This window comes from Pygocentrus nattereri, chromosome 9 (genome assembly GCF_015220715.1).
Source record: "Pygocentrus nattereri isolate fPygNat1 chromosome 9, fPygNat1.pri, whole genome shotgun sequence".
NCBI lineage: Eukaryota > Metazoa > Chordata > Actinopteri > Characiformes > Serrasalmidae > Pygocentrus > Pygocentrus nattereri.
Window position 1 is genome coordinate 33,075,871 of NC_051219.1, and position 19,543 is coordinate 33,095,413.

The 19,543-nt window shown below is 42.7% G+C and overlaps 1 protein-coding gene across 7 annotated transcripts in view; it reads right to left on the bottom strand.

The window, feature by feature from the left end:
* The window catches only part of casz1 (castor zinc finger 1), a 234,454-nt gene that overhangs the window by 56,673 nt on the left and 158,238 nt on the right, over positions 1–19,543 (bottom strand). Inside the window, exon 1 of one of the 7 annotated variants that reach the window (XM_017708210.2) lies at positions 2,087–2,165. The exons of the other annotated variants lie outside the window; for them this stretch is intronic. Coding sequence (XP_017563699.1) covers positions 2,087–2,165 — 79 coding nt within the window. Of the gene's footprint in view, positions 1–2,086; positions 2,166–19,543 lie in introns of those variants that run through there. 7 annotated transcript variants of the gene reach the window in all.

The window sequence follows — 19,543 nt, forward strand, 5'->3', positions numbered from 1 at the left end:
ACATTCTCAGGGGATGTGGGAGCTAAAGAAGGAAAGAGGCTGATTCCTCTAAAATTACACACCATTTCAGAGGGATCTTCCTCAAATGCCTGCGAAAAGCTACACTTGTTGAAGTGTTATTTCAACTCAAGAGATTTGTACTAACCCAGTGCCTCGAAATTGTGCCAGAAACTTGCAATTAAATTCAAAGTAGATTCCAGTAAAATGCATAGACTCCTGACCCCCACACTCTTCTCTCCTGTAACTCTTTCCTCCTTTCCACTCCTCCCCACCCCAGGCCAGTAATCACAATTATTCCTTAAAAAGGCTCTATTTCTGCATTAAGTTAAAAGGCCTATATCTTTTTCTTCCCTTCTGAGTCAGGGCAAGCCTCACTTACCCTAAGTGTCTCAATAAATCAGCAGTTACTGTTAACATGTACTCCACAATTCAGTCATCAATCTCCCAGTGCTCAGAGTGAAAACAGGGGAAATATCTGCTTAGTAAAGTCTAGGGTGACCACACGTTCTCTTTTTCTACAACGTCCCCTTTTTGGGATCTAAAAAAAAATGTAACACTTTATTTGAATAGTCCACTTTAGATCCTTTTTAGCTACTTAATTTACTTTCAAGTTACATTCATCTAAATATCTACAACACTGACTATAATTTTCTTTAACTCTAAACCTGGCTCTAATCCTAACCCTTACCTTAACCTCAACACAAAACCTAAACCCACCCCTGGTCCTAGCCCTAGCCCTGGTCCAAATCCTAACCCTAACCAAAGCACTGTTTAGAATGAACATAGTTTCAACATATAGTTTGTTACCAATTTGAACATCTGAGGATAATCTATAGGGGAATACAGTTTACTATGTAAATAAAGGGAGATGAAAAATGTGTCCCACAGGGCGCAGTTTTTAAACTGCCTAAACTGTCGAGGATTTGGCTTTGCTTTCATGTTGACATTTGCTTTCTACAGTCTGCCTTGTGCCACCTTCCTGCCAGCAAGTGTCATCTGTTTTAAAAAAACATCATTTGGTGACTCTTTTTAAAGTCTCTCACAAATGTGTGCACAGACTGAAACACAAACACACTTATATACATGCACCTGCACAAAAAACTATCCCCGGGATGATCTATGGAACGTTTGCCAGATCACTACAGAAACATGAACCAAATTCAACTCTGACCTCAGCTTTCACTGAGGGCTCAATTCCGTTGGTAACAGAAACAAATCAACAAGAGGTGGAAAAAAGAAGCAAACTCCCCTCCACTCTCTTCTTCGTCACCTGCAAGTTCTCTCTCACTCTTTGGCCTCTCCATTCAGGCCCACTCTAGGCCCATTATGGCCTGCTCTTCTATCCTCCATGCTGAAACTTTAGAAGGCCTGATGCAAATGTGTGTTTAGTTTCAGTGACACTGTATTTATTTAACAAAAGGGAAAGCCTAATTGAGAGCTGGTCTGGATTAAGCCAGAAACAGGAGACATCCGAGCCAAAAGCTGCAGTGGTGTGTTTCTCTATACCCTGCAAAGTCTTCAAATTGACAAATCATCTTCACAACATCTGTATCTAAACAAGCTGGGTGAAAGCTCACCCAGTGCTAGCAGGAGGGTTGCTTAGATGGGCAAATAACACCACTGTCAGCTAGCTAGATTCTCTGTGCCATCCTTTCTCATGGGCCTGGGTAGTAATTAAGCACAACAATTTGAGACAAAAAGTACACAATGGCTAATCCAAAACCAACACAGAGAGAAACTGCGTGAGATTAGACATCAAGAAATTATTAACTCTCAAGAACTATTCATTTATTGAAGAATTATTGCTTATATACTACACCTGTGGAATATATGCAAGGTAAAGTGTACTACAAAAAATCATTTAAAAAGTTTTCTTTTACTCGCAATTAACACTGACATACTTTACCACCTATTGTACTGCATAAAATATGAGGCTGTATAGTTAGATATTGGCCATACAGTGGGACGGCCTGCAGCAGAACTGGTCCCACTGCCTTTGACATCACACTCTCATCCAGCACCCCAGCGTGTGTGTGTGTTTGTGTGTATGTATGTGTGTGTATGTGTTGCCTGGCGCGAGTCTTACCTGGCAGGAGCTGGCCCTCCTCTCTCTCTCTCACCTCTCCCTGGCGCTCTGAAGGAATTCTCTCCACAAAGCAAGGCATTTTTCCCCTGTCTCCCCACACGCCTCCACCACAGCTAGGCAGGCTGCACTCGCCCTCTCTCTCCCTCTCCCTCTCTCGCTCTCCCCCTCTCCCTCTCCCTCTCTCTCACTCCCTCTCTCTCTCTGTCTTTCGTGTATGCAGCACAGATGTCAGGGCTGCGCGTGTTTACCCACTTTACCAGTAGGGGTCCTTCACCACCCTCCGCTCTCCACAAGCCGCTATGGAAAAAAGCAGGCCCAGGAGAGAGAGAAAAAGAGCCAGAGAGAGAGAGAGAGAGAGAGAGAGAGAGAGAGAGAGAGAGAGAGAGAGAGAGGCCACTTAAGCTGCTCTCGTGTGGCCGGAGCGCGTGGCTGCCGGAGCTGGATGAGAACAGGGCAGGCTGGTCCGCTCCACTGGGCTCCAGCCTCTCAGATTGAGTTACACAGAGTCAATGAATGAGTGGCAGTCAAGGGCCAGGGCGAGCGGCTTGGACAAATAGAGAGAGAGAGAGGGAGAGAGAGAGAGAGAGAGAGAGAGAGAGAGAGAGAGAGAGAGAGAGAGAGAGAGAGAGAGAGAGAGAGAGAGAGAGAGAGAAAGAAGGGAAAACCCTCATGCTAAAATTCAAAGTAGTATTTTAAAGTATCATCTGCCAAATTTTCTCAAAGTAAAATATGACCATTTTAAAATATTATTTAGAAGTGAAATCTACCAAATTTTGGTCTACTATATAAAAGTAAAACCCACAAAATTTTGCCCTACTAAATTAAACCTAATAAATTTAGGATTGCTAAATAAAAGCAAATCATACCAAAATTACTGGTTGTCACTGCCAGAGAGACAATAAGTTCTTCCTCCAACCTCTGTGACCTCCAACCTATGTAAGAAAGTAAAAATATCTTGTTTGCTGATTATTATTAGTGTTGTTATCATTGCTATTATTAATATTGTTATTACTTTTTAATTAAAGTGTTGTTTCTTATACTAAATACATTCAGCTAAACAGTTAACCTTACTGTGCTTTGGCAACACAGCTTTCAAAGCAGACATGTCAATAAAGCTATTTTGAATTGAACTAGAGTGAGAGAGAGAGAGCGAGAGAGAGAGAGAGAGAGAGAGAGAGAGAGAGAGAGAGACATGGCTGCTGTTGACACTGATAACACATGCTGCAAACTCCTCACTCACTACACTGAAAACAGACAAACGCCTGCTCTCACATTTCAGCCTCTCACTCCACAATGTTCCTTTGTCCTCCAGTCACTGATTTGGGGGGTAAAAACAAAAAATTAGGGGAAAAGAAAAGAAAGAGAAAAAGAACTCCATCAGAGTCATTGACACAAGGCTGCCAGATTCAAAGGCTCTGGGCTATTCTTCAGCTGGGAATTTCAAGTTTCTCTCCTACTTGTGGGCCACTTTTCACATTGCAATATTAACGCCTGGGCAAGTGGCCGGCCCTTGCTGAAGCCTGGCCGCACCCCCACACCCGCTGATGACAGCTTTCTCTCTCTCTATCCTAGACGGCTTACTCAGACAGAAGAATTTGAGACTAAGCCTCAAATTAATATCATGAGCTGGACCGCCCCAAACTGCACATTACTGTAAGTGGAAGGTTTCAAGGGTGAGCTGAAAAACTATTATTCATCAAATACTAGGTGTGCCTGTCCGGTGGAAATAATGTAGAATGAGAGCAGAGACCGGCTGTCCTGCTCAAATGAGAGGATGAGCTGTGTGTGTGTTTTATAATTTTATAACTATTCAGGAAAAAATGGTTGTAAAAAGTTGTAAAATGGACTGTTGTAAACTTTGTAGGATAGGGTTGTTTAGGGTTAGACTTAGAAACTTCTTACATATAAGAAGTTATATGGAGTTATTATATATATACACACGCACACAAACACACACACACACACACAAATAATTTTAGCTTATTATATAGGCAGTTTCATGTATATAATACACATGGGACATATGTATTATCCCAAGTTCTGACAAAGTTTAAGAACATGTGTATGTGTAACAGAGGAATTCTTGTGCTCTCAGTACACTTTTAACATATTCATATAATGCACAATCTGTGAATCTAACACAACTGGTTTAAAGGACTCCTCTGACACAAGGACATGGCCTATGTATTTGTATTATTTGTTTAATATTTATTTCCTGTATTGTCCATTAATATATGCAGCAGTTCCATCAAGATGAAATTCTTGTACATGCAAGTGCACCAATAAAGTAATTCTGCTGCACGCACACACACACACACACACACACACACACACACACACACACACACACACACACACACACACATCCCAAACCATTGAGACTGACCTATAGTACCTAGTCTCTTAAGCTTTACTGAGTATGGCTCAGGTTTATGGCTTAATGGCAGCAAAGTTTAGATCTAACATAACTGTCATCAGGATATAAGAGTCTTAGGCTGATGAGGCTCTGCCCCATGCCCTGAGCTTAATTTGCTTACTCGCTCTGAACAGGATAAAGGGAGCTGCTAACAGGACATGTTATCCTGGATCACTGATAGTGTAGAATTGTTGGGGTTAAATAAAACTAACTGAAATTAAAACCGGAGGCGGAAACAAGTCAGACTAGTTTTTTCACTTTTTTTCATAGAAACACAAGGTTTTACAATACAGGGTGGGACTGGGTTTTACTATTTGAAATTAAAGGTGGAGACAAAGAAGCTTTCTAGGTTTTCCCTAAAAGATGCAGATCACTGCAAAGTGCGGTTAAGCATCACTTTCCTTTTTTCCCCTCCTACTCCAGTGTGAATGCACTGGGAAGGAAGAAAAATAGTAGTTACTTAACAGCCCTTGATTTGGGAGCCGTCATGCTGCGCGCTTGACGTCCTCTTTCTTTGACACGGCGTCTTTCTCTCTTAAACAGACACCTCTGCTGTCATTGTGCTGGGATTTGCGCATTCTCTCTAAATGGCTTTTCTGACAACTGATCTGTAAATACAGCCACATCTGCAACTTCCCCCTTCTGGCCCTCTCTCTCTCGCTCTCTCTCTCTCTCTCTGCTCTTGCTCACCCCCTCACCCCTCCATGTAGCAGTGGCAAACAGGACCTTACCGCCACACATGCACACCCCAGTCCCGCAGCAGCAACATCCCCCCTTTACGCGCACCCACCCCCCTTCCCCCTCCCCATTCTCCATTCCCTCTGCCACTATAAAAACACAAATATGCCATAACTCAGCGCGCCCTGCCATGCAGCCTCCATCTTGCCCTGTACCAGGGGGCCTCTCAGGAAGGTCACCAACAAATGGTTTTCCGATTGACTGCCCCTGAAATAATTTTTGCGTATTAAAACCTGAATCTGCACTTTCTGGCCTGAAAGCTTTTCTAATTATTCCTGCGTCCTTGGGACAGACACGGATCCTTCACACAAGAGAAACAAGCACTAGACCTGCCAATGCAGCCACCACAAACACATCCCCTCTCTGTCTGTCTCTCCCCCCCCCACCTTTCTCTCTCTCTCCTGCCCCCCCTGCCTGCCCTCCTCTCATCTGCTTCCCGCTTTACAGCTACCCCCCCAATCTGTTTTCAAAGCGTGTCTGTCCTTTATTAAATTGTTTTCTTTTCCACATTATCAGTTGCCATGGAGACCTCATCTCTCGGATTATTTGAATTTCATTATATCTATTGATTTGGGAGCATTTCATCTTTTTTATTGTTTTTCTGTCAATTTTCGAAACGAATAACCATCTAATTTGCGTCAGCGCTGATTACGTTCGTCCCTCAATAGAGGTCGGCAGCTGCGCCGGGGAAACAAATCAATGAAAAAACATCATAAAACTCGAAAGTACAATCAACCAGGATATGGGTGACATTCCGTGGTTGCTGAAACGAAGTCATCAAAAAATATATACTTTTTTCTGGTGCCTGCATAAGGTTGTGTGTGTGTGTGGGCGCCAATGTCGAGATGTGATCTATGCATCTGAGAGTCTCTATCTAAGGATAATGTAATATAGTAAACCCAATCTCCTTTTCAATACACCCCACCCACCCCTCCTGACCAAAACAAAAAAATGCTTACTTTGTGCTTAAATAATTTATGCAATTTTAGCATTTATATATAAATTTTTTAATAAGCTGCTTGGAGCAAAGTGGCCATTAACAAAACACACAGCTGTCCAATGGCCCGAGCTCTGCAGATCAATTGCGCTTTTTTATGACATGATAAAATGCTTTTAAAGCAATTTACACAAATATGGAAAAAAATTGCTTCATAGGCTTCATTTATTCATAAGGCAGAGTATTAGATGGAGGGGAAAAAATAAAAAAATAAAAAAACATCTTGCAAAAGCCAGCTATGGAAGATAGTCCCGGCCCTAACTGAAACGGACTAGCTGTCCTTTCTGCAAGGACATAAAGTTCCATTACCAATGCATGCAGTCAAAGGCAATTTAGGAAACACAGTGTGCAAAAGAAAACATCAGCATATTGGAGGTGTTCACATATTAAGAGGAGCTTGCACTTTGTTTCTCAATTTCATGGTCGCCGTTTATTTCTCCATAGGACAGGCTGGTGAAGCTTGGCACACCTTTATGGTATTCTTCAGGCAAATTCTTTATCCCTCTTGTTTGTTTTCAATGAAGTGTAGCAAAAAAAATTGTGTGAAGGATTGTGCTTGGTGTCAACTTTTTGCTAAATACAAGGGGCAGCTGTGCAACACTGACCAATCAACCAAAAGCAACTTTGCAAGTTAGATCTACACAGTTCTATCTGTACAAAAGCCTTTAAATGAAGCTGTGGAACTGCTCATGCTTCTTGCAATACTGTTGTATACTGGCTGCATGGTGTAGCTTATTTGAAGCGTTTAATCGCCCATTTGCACGATTGGGTGTGTCATTAGATGTCACTGAAAACAGATGATGGAATATTTTATATACAGCCTGTCATGCCTGAGAAAAAAATTTCAAGAGTTTATTTTTTCCCCAAGTTTTCAAGAGGTCCATTTTAGAGACAGATTTATTTATAGAGTTGCTTATCTGAATAAGAAGGGAATTGATTAAAGATCCATGATTTTGTGAGTGACAGGTTTGTTCACATCCCACATTGTACACAGTCACAGCCCTTAAGCAAAGGGAGTGGAGGGAGATATTCTCGCCACGTGTGGTGGACTCATATCGTTAGTTCATGGGACAGAGGGGGGTACGGAAGAAGATGGCAGGATAGATGGGGCATGCACAAGGTGAGAAGAATTGGTGAGAAATAATAAAAGGTCTTGATAGGAGTCTACACCTCAGCTGTGTGGAAATACACAAATACACACGACAGACGGGCTTCACCAGGGAGCCACCATGTGTGTGTGTGTGTGTGTGTGAGGTACAGGTGTGCAGGTCTGGACCAGAGCCACAAGTGAGCCCAGCTCTAAACCTGACACTGATAGTGATTAAAAAACTGGCTGCTACCACAACTGCATTACATAAAACGAGAGGAAAGAGCTTGTGGTGATATTACTAAGGCTTCTTTTGAAACTCTTATTTCTGCTCTCAGTGTACCACTCGGGCCTTTAGAAGACTGTGAGTGCTTCAAGCTGTTGCTGTATTCATGCTCAGGTTTAGCAGCGTTGATATGCATGTTTAGGAGTGATTCCATCTCCCACTGCGCTTGCAAGCATACCTGCTCTTCTCCTATTCTTTCTTCATATCCCCCCATCTTTTCTCCTCTCCTTGCTTTTTCGCTTTTATTTCCTTTCTTCTCTCTGCTTCTCACCTATCCTTTTGTCTCATCTCCTCACTCCTCTTTTCTCCTCTCTTCTCCTTTTTCTCTTTTTCACTCCATCACATCTCCATTCTTCTTTTCTCTTACCTGCTCCTCGATTTCTCTTTTCTTCTCAGCTCCCTGCTCGTCTGCTGTGCTTTGTCTGTGCTTTCGTTTTTCTTCTTGTTTCCTTTTTTCTTCCCCTGTCCTTTTCTCACCTCTCCTCTTTCCTCTTTTCTCCTGTCTTCTCCTTTCATCACTACCCTTCATTTCTCATCTCCTCTTTTCCATACTGTGCTCCTCTCTTGTTTTTTTCTCCTATTCTTTCCTCTCTTGTCTTCTTTTCCTCTTGCTCCTCTCCTGCCTTTTTCTCCTCTCATTTATTTCCTCTTTTCTCCTTTTTTCTCCTCCTTCTCACTTCTTTTTTTCTCCTCTCTGCTGTACTCCTCTCCTCTGCTCTCCTGCACTCTTTATAAATGCGCTGCTGTGGGCAGCGTGTTTGCGACACATGTCAACATTTGACAAAGCATTACTTTGCATCTACAATATTCCGTGCCTTGGCCTCTAAAATGAGGGAGCTAACAAATTAGCTTTTTATGTTTATTTGTGCGTGGGTGTGTCTGTGAGGTGGGGGGAGGATGGAAGGGGAAGTGGGAGACAGAGAGGATGCTGGAGTCACGATTCCTCCTGATTGCTCCTACTGTCTATTGTGCAAAAACATGCCCCTCCCTGCCTTCAGCCCGCGACAGAAGCACAGGAGACTGGATAAATACTATTTTATGTATCGCTATATGAATTCCGAGACAGTAATTACAATGTTCCTCTTTAGCTCCCACACAGCAGCACTAGATCTGGGCCCTGACAGCACAAAAGTGCAGTTCCATGTACTGTAAAATTGTAGGTGTATGAGACGCTTGACAGCACTGGTTTCCTTAAGCGGTGAACCTAACACTGCCGCACACACATACTCTCTATTGATTCGTTTTAAGCGCTACATTAATACGTTGTAAAATATGGTTTTAAAATCACCTGCTGTTAAGGAATGGTTAGATATTGATGGGATATTTTCCCTCGGTGTGCTTTTGAGGTAAGCATAGCAGTTTTGATTTTTGCCATCCCAGCAGACATCCCCCCCAACTAACCCCCCCCACCCCGCACATCACCTCACCCCTCCCCATTATCTACGTGGCAACAATAACATGCTTGTGACCCAAAGCAAACATTCCCACAGTGAATAATAGTCTGTCTCGGACTCTATCCACCAGCAGCAATAAGCTCACACCGGACTGATCATAAACCAGCACTTCCTGCTCCAAAGCCATTCTGCTTGAGCTGATGTTCACAAACTAGGCCTTTACTCTCTTAGAACCAGGCCTTTTCAACCCCAACTATTCATCCATGTGACCTCACCCACTTACAAAACACTGCAGTTATGGTATTTGGAACTTATTATAGTTTTAACTCTTATAAGTCACTGTTATCGTCGGCTATAGAAGAACTGTGGTGTAATTCTACACTCTAGTTATTACACATTTGTAGCATATTACTTTATACTAAGTGCAGATTCTAAACTTTCAAACTTTAAACTTTTCAGAAAAGGAGAACACAGAAAAGGAGATATTTTATTATGGTTTAAATTTGATAAGAAAAGTTACTGTTTTAGACTTTTCCCACGTTCTTGACATTGTATCACTGTCCAATGTTAACTGAATGAAAAAGTAATTTGTCTCATAAGTCAATATGTACTAATACACAGTGTTTTCAGTCAGAGACCGCCCTTCACTTATTTAACATCCAGTCAAAAGAACAAGCCATTCATATTTCAGGACGTACGTCTGAGGAGATCAGATATAAGATAAAGAGTTTCCAGTCTCCAGTAGTTGCCCTTACTGAGAAAAGGAAAAAGACACAAAAGAAAAACATTTGCAAATGAGACAAAGACAAAGTTGAGACAAATGAGACAAAGTTCTGGTGTTCTCAGAACAACTAAATGACCACCCCAGTAAGAGTCAGACCTCCACATCATCGAAAGTGTTTACTACTAATTACTTGGATTGTGAGAAACAGAAAATGCAACTTCTAAGACTTTAGTGAAAAACAAAGAAAGTCTACTGAATAAAAAAAATGGAAGCTGTTCTGAAGGCAAAGCGTGGACACACTGAATACAGACATATTTGCTATTTAGTTGTTGAGGGTTCTGTGTAATTCTGTTCAAGTTTTCTGTTGTTTTCCTGGATGTAAAAAAAATACTTTTACTTGATGGCCATTTTTAATGGAAATTAAATAAATGAATGATGTTCTGTGATATTTGTACTGCACTGCATGTAATTATGTGATTACATTTGAAAATTATAGCAATATAGATTTCTAAGGGTTAACAGTATGAGTATGAATCCAACATTTTGGTGCTGAAGATGTTACATTTGATGACCAATTATTCAGATATTTAATGACAGTGGACCTCAAGCTCATGTGTATTGAGGTCAACCATGACTGCAGTAGATTTTCTGTATATCATTCTTTTTGCACCCAGAGCCACCCTGTCAATCGATCATGTTCTAATTAAAGTGATTTACTGCATGTGACTCTCTCTCTCTCCCTGTCTTGTTCTCTCACACACATATGCTGAATGACTCAAAAATGTACAGTATGAGAAGTGCACTACCCCGCCGTAAAAGCCACACCATTACGGTGCACTAACATAAAGGTGGGTTATGGCCGATAGAAGAGCGATCCAGCCCAAAGCTTGCCCAGACCAACAGAGCAATAAAGTATCATGTCCGTGCGCAGAGGCTTTAAAAAGCACAATTAAGAAGGACCCAGGTTAATAATTAAAATGCATAATTATTGACCCCTATTTCCAATTCCTATGAAAGTACATTAGATCAGGAAAAAGCAAGAGGACAGGAGAAGAGGGTGGGCGGGGGGGGCTCTAATGCACTCTCACCGACTGCAGCTTCCTGCAGACCCTAATGCGCCTGGCCACTGATGAGGACAGCACTTAATGAGACTCTCCTCACAAATGAAGGATCTCTGAAACCATCAACAAGCATTACTATCAACCCTCGGCCCCGGCTGACTAGCGACCCCCAGCCCAACCTTGCCCCTAAACCCCCTACCCCATACACACACATACATATGCACGTACACAACTCTGAATACCACTCTGGGTCCAGGCAGCTAGGCCAGGCAGGAGAATTTGGAGGGTTAACTGTCCCTTGGGGGGCTATCAGTGCACTGGGCATCCCGTCACTGCTGGTGCCCCCAGACTGCTGCTTGACAAGTAGGCCGTAACAGCTCAACATGCAGTCAAGAGTGATGCGTTTCCTGCCAACTAGAACAAATTACTAATTTCTAATGATTTTCAAAGAGGGACATAACAAAACCCTTTAAACTGCAGACTTACTCAGTTAAGAGTCATCTAATTCTGAAGGGGATTCAGAGTCTAAATTCTGAAGTCATTCAGTTTGAGTAGTGAATAAAATGGCTATATCTGTGTTGCAGACATTATGGCCCCCGGTTCCTATCATCAACACTATAAAGAATCTGAGTGAGTCAGTTTCTCCACAATTACTGATTGCACACCACTCTGAACGATTCTTTGTATTGCTACAGTTGAATTACATAGATTTTTTGTAATACCATTTTAAAGCTTTATTTAGTAACTACTACAAACAATTTAATAACTTTTATGAAATGCATACAAAAGTTATACAGTTTTAAGAGTGAGGACTACAGATATATAGAGACTCTTGCAGTTATATGGTTATGGTTATAAATGAAAGAAAATATTTGTTGATTGCACACAGATTGCTTCATTCGTGTTATTTTTAGGATGCACAAAAAATAGGATTCTGAACCACCCTGCCCTGGGAGGGTGAATCCAGGCATAAGGACATGTCAGAGAGGTTAGAGTGGAGTGGAGCCCACTGAAATTACCTGCAGAGTTCTTCAAAATCCTGAATGCCAAGGGCAGGTGGATTAAGGTATTAAAACAATCGCATTTCAGTCTTGAAATAGTCCTGCACACAACTCAGCATCGAGCCTATCCGTTCAAGATCAGGTGCAAGCGTAATAACACCGCAGGCAGGATCTGCTCCCCCCATTAGCTACAAGCATCAGGGAGAGCTAATGCGAACAGATTATGCCATGATTATGGTAAACGCTCCTGTTACAATCCCATCATAGAAAAGAACATATTCTAAAATCAAACAGATGGCTGCTACGCACTCTGATTACTGGGATGCTTAGTGTAGAATCTTTTCTATTTTTTACAAATGGGAAAATAAAGATACTCAAGCACAATCGCTTGCCACAACTATGTGGCATGTCTGGATTTTTTTCTTCTTCTTTTTTTTCACAGTTTCCCTCTAATTAGGATCAGGCAGCTAGTTGGGAGGAAAGAGGCAAATTGGAAGACACGGGTTGCGCTAAAGTTCAGCCCAGAATCTATTTACAGTGCAGAATTAATAAGAACCGGAGGTGATAATGGTGCCAGCACACTCAAACATTTGGGTGAGTGATTTTTAATTTAATCACAGCCATTTACTACAAGTCTGTTCTTAAATGCTACAACTGGGAAGCCACAACGCTAAGCAGACGTACATTCTTTTGTGCTTTTCCTTTTCCCAAAGGACCTCTGCTACAGTGCTCTAGAAGACACCGAAAAAAAAGGAAAAAGAACACCAGTAATTTCTTCACATCCTTATCTGAACTTACTATTGCCACGGAAATGTACATATTCAGTTATGAGCTTCTCCTTCAATAAGAACTAGTTGAGAGCAAGGAGAAAAGCATCTTAATTCTTTAAAAATTCCATTAGTGAGCTCATTGCCACCATGGGAATCTCTGGGAAGGAGGCACTTTCTCCAGGAGAGCAGGATTTATGCCCCACACATCGTGCTCAAATGGACAGCTCTCCAAACCTGAAAGCCCTCATTCTGATGTGCTGATAATAAAAGTGGCGATAAAAGCAAATATCATCCAAAGCAGCTGAAAGGGCATATTTCTTTCTCTCTTGCCCCCTTTTCATTTTTGGAGGTTATGTAGGATATAAAGTGTGATATTTAATGTGCGTGCGAGTTCGAATACTCAACTTTGAATTTTGAGGCACTTCAAAAAACAACACAATACAGAGAGCAAGTTGGTGCTTGTTGCTGTAGGATTGCAGATAGAGATCTGTAGTCTCAAAGTGAAAAAGACATTTTTTTCTTCTCAAAGTCTAGTCTTTTGTTGTCATGTGAAATACCCGTTCCCCTCACCGCACAGTTTTGTAATCACATATGCTGAAATAACCCTGATTAGCAGGCACAGAGCTCCTCTTCTTCTCTCTAACCATCCAGTCAGGCTCTTGTTCGAGAAACTTACAAAACCTAGGGGCTAAACATGAAGCATGGCAAACGCCTGAGTGTTATTTATAATTGACAATAATTAAGGTGAGCTTGAAAATAATTAAGGTGATGAAAGCTAAGCCTCTTAGACGAACACAAGCCATCTGTGGTCACAATATTGCAGCCGGAGAAAATTCGGCTCAACTTGGGGAAGAGTGAACAACTGTGAACAAAGATGTTTTAAAAAAAAAGAAGTGGTTTCTTCTCTCAGTGTTCTAAAAGTATAAGTCCCCCTGGCCTTACTTTGACTGGAGAATGCACAGAAAATGACAGACAGCAAACAGGAAGCCAGAGAGAGAGAGAGAGAGAGAGAAGAACCTGTGCCCTTCAGTCTCACAGTTAAGACACAGTTAACGAAGTGTGACAGCTGCCAGCTCCTTGACAATTGGGGTCAGTTAGAGGAAAAGTAGCTCAAGTTTTCAAGGCTTTGCAGGAGATGTTCAGGAGCAACTGCCCACCGCAGCATCAAAGGGGATTAGAGGCCACAGCCATCTGCTGTCAGGACAGGCTCAGGGCCTTTCATGTCCGGCTTGAAGAGAAAGCCAATCCCTCCAATAGTGCAACTCCGAGCCTCGCTGCAGGGTGGACCACTGGAGCTCTGGAGAACACGACCACGGAGCCTGGGGATACGGCCAATTAAGCCTGAAGTAGTCAGACACAAGAGGCTATGTTTGCTAATGACAGATGCTAGCGTAGTGCCTCTGTCGACATACGTGTTCTGTATATGCTGTTGCTTGTCATATTACCCAGCTCTCCTCACTCTAGCACTTACTCTGTCTTTCTCTTGCTCTCCCCCTCTCTCTCACTTTCTGTATTATTGACAGACCACGGCAGCCTTTTTCGCTCAGCCGCTAATTTGTTTTGGGCCCTATCCCTGGCCTCCCCCATGACTGTTTCCTCAATAGCCTGCTACCTTTTAGCTCAGGCGCGCAGCACTTGACCTGCCGTCGCCGCGTGTTTCCACTGCTCTAATTGTCGTTTAATCACATATCAACCTGTCACTTAAAGACCTGCTTTTTTCAATTGCAGACATTTGCATATCGTGTGAAACTAATTTCTAGCTGAAGCTCTGCTAGGTGAACACTGACTGTCTCCCTCTATCTGTCTCTTTGCGCTCTCTTTCTCTCTTGCCACCCTTGCAGACACAGAAACATACTGTATGTAAAGTGTCTGATGTTGTATCATGAACACAGGTGTGTTAACAGGCTCACACATAGAGTGTAAGTGGAGTTGTGAAGGTGAGACCGTCACCGAAGGAAAATTGTCGTAGTGGGGGAGATTCAGCGAGCACTGCTGGGGTTCATCTCACTTTCCACTCATCTGTAACGGCAGATGGAGAGAACACTCTTTCCATTACTGCTGGTGTATGTAGGCCACACGTTTATTCACTATCTCTCCCCTATATCTGCAACTCATGCTGGGGACGAGGCGCCGGGGGCTTGGCGGCGCTTTGCTGGAGAGAAGCTCAGCCAGTGGCAGTCCTCTAGAGATGGACAAGTTTAATTATGAAGAGGAGGGAAGCTCTTTGTTCAACCTTTTATTATATTAATTGATAAAGCAGGCCGGATGTGTGTGTGGGGGGCAGGCGGGGTGCTGAGGAGGGTTTTCATGGGGGCTTAATCCCGTTAGAGGCCTCGGCTGCACCCCTGCCTCACTGGGACCTGTTTTTTTTTCAGGTCCTTGCCTCCCTCACTCTGTCTACTCTCCCCAGGGCAGGGCCATAGTACACCAGCCCAAGATAAAGAGCTCTTGGAGGGGCACAGTGACATACACCTGCCTGAGGGGACAGGGCTTCTAACCTAACAGTTATGGGCATAAATCTCAGACCTCACGATTCGATTTCATCAGGAAACGACTCAATGTATCATGAAACCTCAAATTATTCCGTTTGACTGGATTACAATATGACAACTCAGAATTACTTTTAAAAATACACTGAATACACAAATATTCCTTTAAGAACTGTTTACACAGTGGTGGAACATAGACACCAAACGTCTTTTGTATTTAAATCTGAAAACAGTTGAAATATTTAATTTAGGCCAAACCCTTTTTAAAAGTGGAAATTATTACTATCACTTATAATTAACTGTAACATTTCAAATTTATGCAGTTGATCTGGTACCTTTAAATTCCAGCAAAATAAATGAAAGCTGTAGTTGTCAGGTAAGTAAAGTGCCCCACCCAGCTCAACCCAGCGCTCAAGCAAGGCCCTCATGGCCACATGTCTTCTTCTAGAAGTCTGCCTGTAACAGTATTTTCAACTCGTTTTGCTGCCTTTAAATATCAAAATGTGAATAGTAAATCTCACAATGCCATCATGGCCCTTCCACCAACATTGATGTCTATGTGTAGTTTTAAATAGAACTGCATTTTTCAGACTTACAAACAAGAATAACTTATCACACCATTTGTATTTCTGCAGAGCAACGCTCACTAGATCAGTCACTATTGGCCCACTAAGAGATAATTTATCTAAGTTCTAGTTTACAAGAGGGGGTTTTGAATTTCACCATTTAGACAATTTTTAGATTCACTATTTCCAACATCAAATAACACAATTTTTCCAAAGGTAATCATGCAAGACATGTTGTAGTATATTTTATTTTTGTGAAAGTTATGAACACAATTGAATCAAATTCAATGAATTACCTTTTTTTTCAATGTAGCTACACAATATGTTTAGGTACACAATAGGCAAGTATAGGACAACAGTCTTCCTAAATCTGCTTAAAACTTTTGTGACTTCTTAAAACTTTTTGTGACAACTGTGACTTAAACACTGGATTCTTTCAAACTGTGATTTTAATCTAAAAACGATTATCTGTTCAGCCCTTAGAGACCGAACTATAACTTCCTGAGTGCATCAACTTGAATGATCACAGAGGAAGTTGACATGGGCCAGAGTAAAACTTGTAGCTCACCAGCTCCTGATGACTTCGTCCTGTCACTGTTCTAAGAGCAATAACTGTTAGTATGTGTGTGGGTATATATATATGTGTGTGTGTGTGTGTGTGTGTGGCTATGACAGTGAGTCTCTTAACTGATGCAGCGACTCATTGAAGGGTTCATCTCGGCCTGACCAGGTTCCTTGTCGTTCATTCCTACAAGGAGTCAAGACGTCTCCAAACTGTCAAAAGCATTTTCCGCCGAGCTGAGGAGAGGAATGGGAGAGAGAGAAGGAAGGAAGGAAAAAAAAAAAAAACCTGCCACGCGCATTCACGCACACACTTTTTGCGAGGCTGTCAGGTAAATTAGATCTGAAAGCTGACAATTTCTGACCATATTTCCTTGATTATTTCGAACAAATGCACACCAGCCGCTCTAAGGAGATTAAAGTGACATAAAAGTCCCGAGTGGGAGGAGGGAGGGCAGAGAATCCAGGTCACCCCCATTTGTCCCCCTGCCTGACAGCAGCTATATCGCTATCCAATCCAATAAAAATCCCCCCTCCTTTTGCTTTAATTAATTTTACAGCTAGCTTGCTTAATTACTTTCAATCAAAATCCTCTTGCCATCACAAAATTAGAAATGGTTCAACTCCATTAGTCTAAATTCTTCATTTACATACACAAAGACTGTCAGCTCTTGCTAAGCAAACGGCCTCTCGCTTGATGAGATTGTTTTTTTTCTCCCCTCACTCTCACCCTCTCTCTCTCACCCTTTCCCTCTCTTATCCTCTCTTTCTCCCTCTCTCCCTCTCCCCCACTCCTGTTATGTTTCTTTTTTCCAAGGAGGAAAGTAGCATAAAATTATTTGATCCCTGATTTAAGATGGTATCCTCTCTTTAATATGCGTTCAGGTAAGCTAATAGATGTTATTTGCACCGCAGTGAGGAGTGGGCTTGAAATCTGTACAGTGAGGATGGCTTTACTAAGTCAGTTCTCTCTTACATGAATGCAAACATCGACATTAACACATACATGTACTTATTCTTTTATTTTGTCTGAACTGTATAAGATCTAATGTGTGACCTGATGTCTGGCCAGGGCCGCATAGTGCCTAATAGTGCCAACAAGAGCCATACAAGTCTATACAGTGCCACAGTGCCAGCCAGAGCTGCACAGTGACACAGAACACTACATGAACACACACTGCCATACAGTGCCAGAGTTCTGGGCAGAGTTACATACTGAAAGTATAGTGCTACATAGTGGCAGATGTCTCTACAGAGTTTAATGTAGTGCCAGCCAAACCTGCACAGTGCCAAAAAGTGCCAGCCAGAGCTGCACAGGGTCACATACTGCCAGCCGAAGCTGCACAGTGCCAACTAAAGCCGCCAAGTGCCACACACTGTTAAAGCCATTACAAGACACAGAGAGCCACACAGTGCCTTACAGTGCTAGCTACACAATGCCACATAGTGCCAGACAGAGCCACACCATGTCTCACAGTGCCAGACAGAGCCATACACACTGCCAGCCAAAATTATGCAGCGCCATACAGTGCAGCATAGTGCTAGCTAGAGCCACACAGTGTAATGCAGTGCCGCATAGTGACAGGCAGAGCCACACAGTGCGGTATAGTGCCAGGCAGAGCCACAGAGTGCTGCATAGTGCCAGGCAGAGCCACAAAGTGCCACATAGTGCCACACGAGCAGCCGTCAGCTGCTGCAGCTTCAATGTGATTCTCTCAGGCCACAGGATAATTTCCACTGGCGAGGCATCCTCTCCATCACAGTCAGTGCCCAAGGCCTGCACATCAGCAGGAATTAAGGACATGCAGATACAGTTCCCGGTGTGAGAGCGGAGCCCACCCCCAGCCTGGCTCAAATAACTAGGCCCGTAATAATGAGCAAATCAAACTTGCCCATCACTGGTGCCCTGCTCATCCCAGAGCAACACCACTCAACCCAGATACCAGCACACATAAAGGCACACACACACACACATACACACCCTCTCCCAAACTGCTGACGCCCACTTTGCGTGTTTGTTTTCGTTTTCCGCCACTTCCCTTGACCACACGCACACGCGAAGCCACAGACGCTCACAAACTGAGATGAGCTTTGATCTGTTGTCTGTTCGCTAAACATATTACCTTACAGCTGCCTGCCTTGCACTTCCACTAGCCTTTTCTCTGGAAAGAGAAAACAAATTAGCCATATTTGTGCTTCTAAACTAAAATGTTGCAACTAGGGGTGAACACTACACGTTACACAATAAATTTTATCACAATACGTTTTTCTGCTCAATTGTGGGTATTTTCAGAATAGTGAGCAATGGCATGTTTTATTAAAACAAAGTTTAAAAGAGAATTATAAGTGGCATACCTGTCATCAAATAATCCACCATGTGGTCAGGAAATTTGAATCCTAATGACAGCAGATCCTGCTTAACTGGATGCAACACAGCACAGTATGTAAAATGTTGTATTAAAAGAGTAATTGTATTCAGGTTTCAACTGCATTTTTAAAATTTTATCAATACTGATACACTTCATGTTTCAACTTCACAAAGCTCAGACAAACTAGATATGATATGTATCATGCAGAGTGAAAAAATCATAAAGTATTGTGATATTTCTGCCATATTGCCCCACCTCTGGTTAGATACAGCAATTCAGTGCAAGCCATAAAGCAGTGCCCTGAGCGATCGGCACATAAAAGTCTCATTCTGTTGGGCTTGCAAGAGCTGGACTCAAGTCGGACCCCCACCCCCACCCCCTCTCCCCCATGTGTCTCCATGTCTACTACCCCTTTCCGAGCTCTTCCTAACCACTCCCCATTAACACCCTTAATTATCCAAATCCATCATTCTTGGGGTAAATTAAGACTGCCTCTTTAATTCAATTTAATAGGATAATTTTCCAAACTCCCATTCACTTTAACTCACACTCTCTCCTCTCCCTCTCTCTCTCTCTCTCTCTCTCTCTCTCTCTCTCTCTCTCATCTTTACCACTCCACAGCCCCCTCCCAACCCCCAGCCCCTCCCATCCATGACTTCCATACTACTCTGTCCCAGGCAAGGCAGGAGGGTCGGGGCTGATGGAGCTCTTCTGCTGGCCTGACTGAGCTACAGCAGTACCAGCCCTGCTCACTTGGGCTTGGCTAATCCTGTCGCATCTCTCCTCACTCCCGCGCTTCTCTCAAAGACCAGCGGCCCACCCGTAGCAGTGGCAGGGAGAAGTGGGCCACCACTCCACTTCAGCTGGGCCAAATTAGCTGCCTGTCAGTCAGATGCCTGGCCACCAGACACTACCAGTGAACATACTGTCATCTTCACCTTCAGTGTTCACATTTAGATTTCTCTAAACCTGAAGTCTGTTGTCTCTTAAAATTCTAT